This window comes from Brachycentrus maculatus, unplaced genomic scaffold, assembly GCF_059751285.1.
Source record: "Brachycentrus maculatus isolate JH-2025_06_01 unplaced genomic scaffold, ASM5975128v1 h1tg000269l, whole genome shotgun sequence".
Classification (NCBI taxonomy): domain Eukaryota; kingdom Metazoa; phylum Arthropoda; class Insecta; order Trichoptera; family Brachycentridae; genus Brachycentrus; species Brachycentrus maculatus.
Window position 1 is genome coordinate 2,506,182 of NW_028281020.1, and position 3,819 is coordinate 2,510,000.

Genomic DNA, 3,819 nt, shown 5'->3' on the forward strand with positions numbered 1-3,819 from the left:
TATCATTCTTTAATACTAACTTCTTATATCTTTATTATGATCCAAATAATTGAGAGAGAAAAAGATCAATTGCGACGTCACCTAAAAGTATAGGGAAACATATAATTTCATTAATTGATACGGCAGTCACTTTGTGGTAAAATATATCAATTTTTAATTTAAGTTTAACTTAGTAAATACCACTATTTCTCAAAATCTGTTGTGACACGTGTTTCATGCGCATCATTTTCAAACACCGTATATGAAGCTCCACCTCCATAGTGTAATGGTCAGCACGCTCGGCTACCGTTCTGGAAGTCCCGGGTTCGATTCCTAGGGGGGGAGTCAAATAAATTTAAGTGATTTTTTCACTCTAATATTTATTCCATACTACCCTGGGCTGGTACCTGAAGCGGAGGGCTGATCACCTTTTATTCATGTGTTAATGATTAAGATAACACTGCGTTTATATGATGCAGTGCCCTATGCACCATTAGGGTGTGGATAAGGGTTTGAAGAAGAAGAAAAAGAAGAATATGAAGCTAATTCTAAATTCAACGTCCCAAGGACCCAACTCTAAAATTTAGAATAAGCTTTACATACGGTGTTTGAAAATGATGCCGAATGGATCAAACCACGTGTCACAATAGATTTAGAAGCAGTGGTATTTACTAAGTAGAACTTAAATAAAAATGAAAACATATCACATTGAGGGTTTGTTTATATCAAATATTTAAATTTGGTTTTTTAATCAGTGATAACGTATATAACGTAAGAATATTAATTTAAATATTTTTTTAAATCATCAAATAGAAGAATTCTTTTTTATAAATATGTTTTTGACAAACATTCATTCATCTCTCTACACTAACCTGCTTAAAAGCCTGCCGGATTTTCACTGTTCAACCTATGGTTTTTAAAAATGTTATTTCATTATATTGGAGGAATTACGTATCCTGTATTATATTATAAGTATTATGCTTATCGATATGATCAGTAAGATTTAATTGCGTTTAAGTATCATGTGCACAGTTATTGAATTAAATGGTTTGCAATTTATAAAATAAATAGATCAGTACATAATTAAACAACTAAAAAAATATACTGATTATATTAACTAGGTACTAATAATAACAAATATTTTTTTCAATAACTGTTTTGAAAAAAAAATAATTAATTTTAATTAAGTTACCCACCAAATATTTGGTAATATTTTAAGGTAATTAATTAAATTCTAATTATGCACTATATACAACAAAATAATAATGATTGATAAAGTGCATGCAAAGGGCGTATTTGAGGTGTATAGAATCCAATTTATCTGTAGTTGGTTCAAAGAGATGAAGAGAATTTAGATGTTATATACAAGTAAATTAGCTAAAGAAGAAAAAATCACTAACCTGTTTTTTTCACACTATTGCGAATTGTTGTAGGCTACACGAAATATATATATATATATATATATATATATATATATATATATATATATATATATATATATATATATATATATATATATATATATATATATATATATATATATATATATATATATATATATATATATATATATATATATATATATATATATATATATATATATATATATATATATATATATATATATATATATATATATATATATATATATATATATATATATATATATATATATATATATATATATATATATATATATATATATATATATATATATATATATATATATATATATATATTTATATATATATATATATATATATATATATATATATATATCTTTCTAGAATAAGTTAAATTATAAGCTTGTTATCTTCATTGTAACTATCAATGGTTTAAAAACCTGTGCATTGAGCACTAATGTAAAATCTTACTTACGTAAAATCACATTATGTTATTTTGTGATAGAAATTTTTTTCTTCTTATCAAAACTACTATAGATGAATAAATAAATAATATTTATATGAAAATGAAAAATATCCTGATAAATGCATTTAAAAAATGAGTCTGTTAGAATTTTAGAATCAAAGATGAATAAAAGATCTACTGCTAAAAAATGGCGGTAATATTTTTTTTAAAACACATTATCACAATTCATTTAAAAATTTAATCACTGAATTTACAAAATAGTATTAGTACAATAGATAGCACAAGCAAATAACATTATCAGCTTACGTTAAACGCACATTCATCTTCTAGCCAGGCGAAAGAACAAGCAAATCCATCATCATAATTAATCATATAATATTTGTATCTCCCACTTTACATATTTATTTATTTTAATAACTTTGGGCATAAGCATACCTCCCTATAAATGATTCTATACACCTTTATGTAAGATAAATTATACACGCTTTATAGCTTAATTAGATTTAATGATTTCGCTTTTCGAATGGCTTCGTCCCTCAGTAAACAATAGAACATTAATCCTTTGTATGAAAAATAGATTTAGTCACTATTCCAGAGGGCGGGGGTACCGCGACTGGCGCACAAGGGGAGATCCAACCCTGATCAACTCGTTGTGGAGGAGCAGACAACCCTTGGGCATCAGGAAGCAACTTGGTGAGTACCTGACCTAGTCCATCTAATCTTACCTAAGCCAAATCATACCACAACTATCGCACAAAGGGAGATCTAAATCTGATCAACTCGTGGAAGAAAAGACAACCCATGGACATCGGAAAGTAACTTGATGTGTATCAGACCTATTTCATCTAACCTTGTCTAACCTAAAACATACCACAACAATCGCACAAAGGGAGATTCATCTCTGATCAGCAGAGTTGTTGAGAAACAGACAACTCCTGGGCATTAGAAAGTAGCTTGGTGAGGATCTGACCTAGTCCACCTAATCTTACCTAAGCCAAATCATACTACAACTATCGCACAAAGAGAGATCCAAATCTGATCAACTCGTGGAAGAATAGACAACCCATGGACATCGGAAAGTAACTTGATGTGTATCAGACCTGCATATTTCATCTAACTTTATCTTACCTAAAACATACCACAACTCTTATCAGCTCGTTGTTGAGAAGCAAACAACCCCTTGGCATCAGGAAGCAACTTGGTGAGTATCTGACTTAGTCCACCTAATCTTACCTAAACCAAATCATATCACAACTATCGCACAAAGGGAGATCCAAATCTGATCAATTCGTGGAAGAATAGACAACCCATGTATATCAGACCAATATATGTGTATCAGACCTATTTTATCCAACCTTGTCTAACCTAAAACATACCACACCCATTGCACAAAGGGAGATCCATCTCTGATTAGCTCGTTGTTGAGAAGCAGACAACCCCTGGGTACCACCTAATATTACCTAAGCCCAATCATAGGTAGGTTCTCCACCTAATATTACTTAAGCCCAATCATACCACAACCATCTTACAATGAGTGATCCAACTCTGGTCTATTCATTGTGGAAGAGCAGACAGCCCATGGTTTATCAGGAAGTTACTTGGTTAGTACCAAACCAAGTCAACCTAATCTAATCTAAATCAAAACATACGACGACCATCCCACAAGGAGAGATCCAAATCTGATCACCGCATTGTAGAAGAGCAGACAACCCATGGGCATCAGGAAGCAACTTGGTGAGTACCTGATCCACTCCAACTTACTTAACCTAAACCAAACCATATCTCAAGGAGACATCCAACAGTGATCAACTTGTTACACAGAAGCAGTTTTTGCCATGGTATCAGGGAGCAACTCCCCTCTGCTTAACGTTCCCTTTTCCAACGTCACCTGACCAGAACATACGACAGGCATTTAATTATTATTATATTATTATGGGTTATTATTTTTAACCTTGTTCATAGTTGCTAGCA

At 30.8% G+C, this 3,819-nt stretch overlaps 1 protein-coding gene across 1 annotated transcript in view; it reads left to right on the top strand.

Annotated features, from left to right (window-relative positions):
* The first annotated feature begins 2,369 nt into the window (after nucleotides 1-2,369).
* The window catches only part of LOC148305588 (uncharacterized), a 2,348-nt gene continuing 898 nt past the window's right edge, over nucleotides 2,370-3,819 (top strand). The window contains exon 1 of the mRNA XM_088266504.1: nucleotides 2,370-2,541. Coding sequence (XP_088122630.1) covers nucleotides 2,415-2,541 — 127 coding nt within the window. The 5' untranslated portion in view covers nucleotides 2,370-2,414. The remainder of the gene's footprint in view (nucleotides 2,542-3,819) is intronic.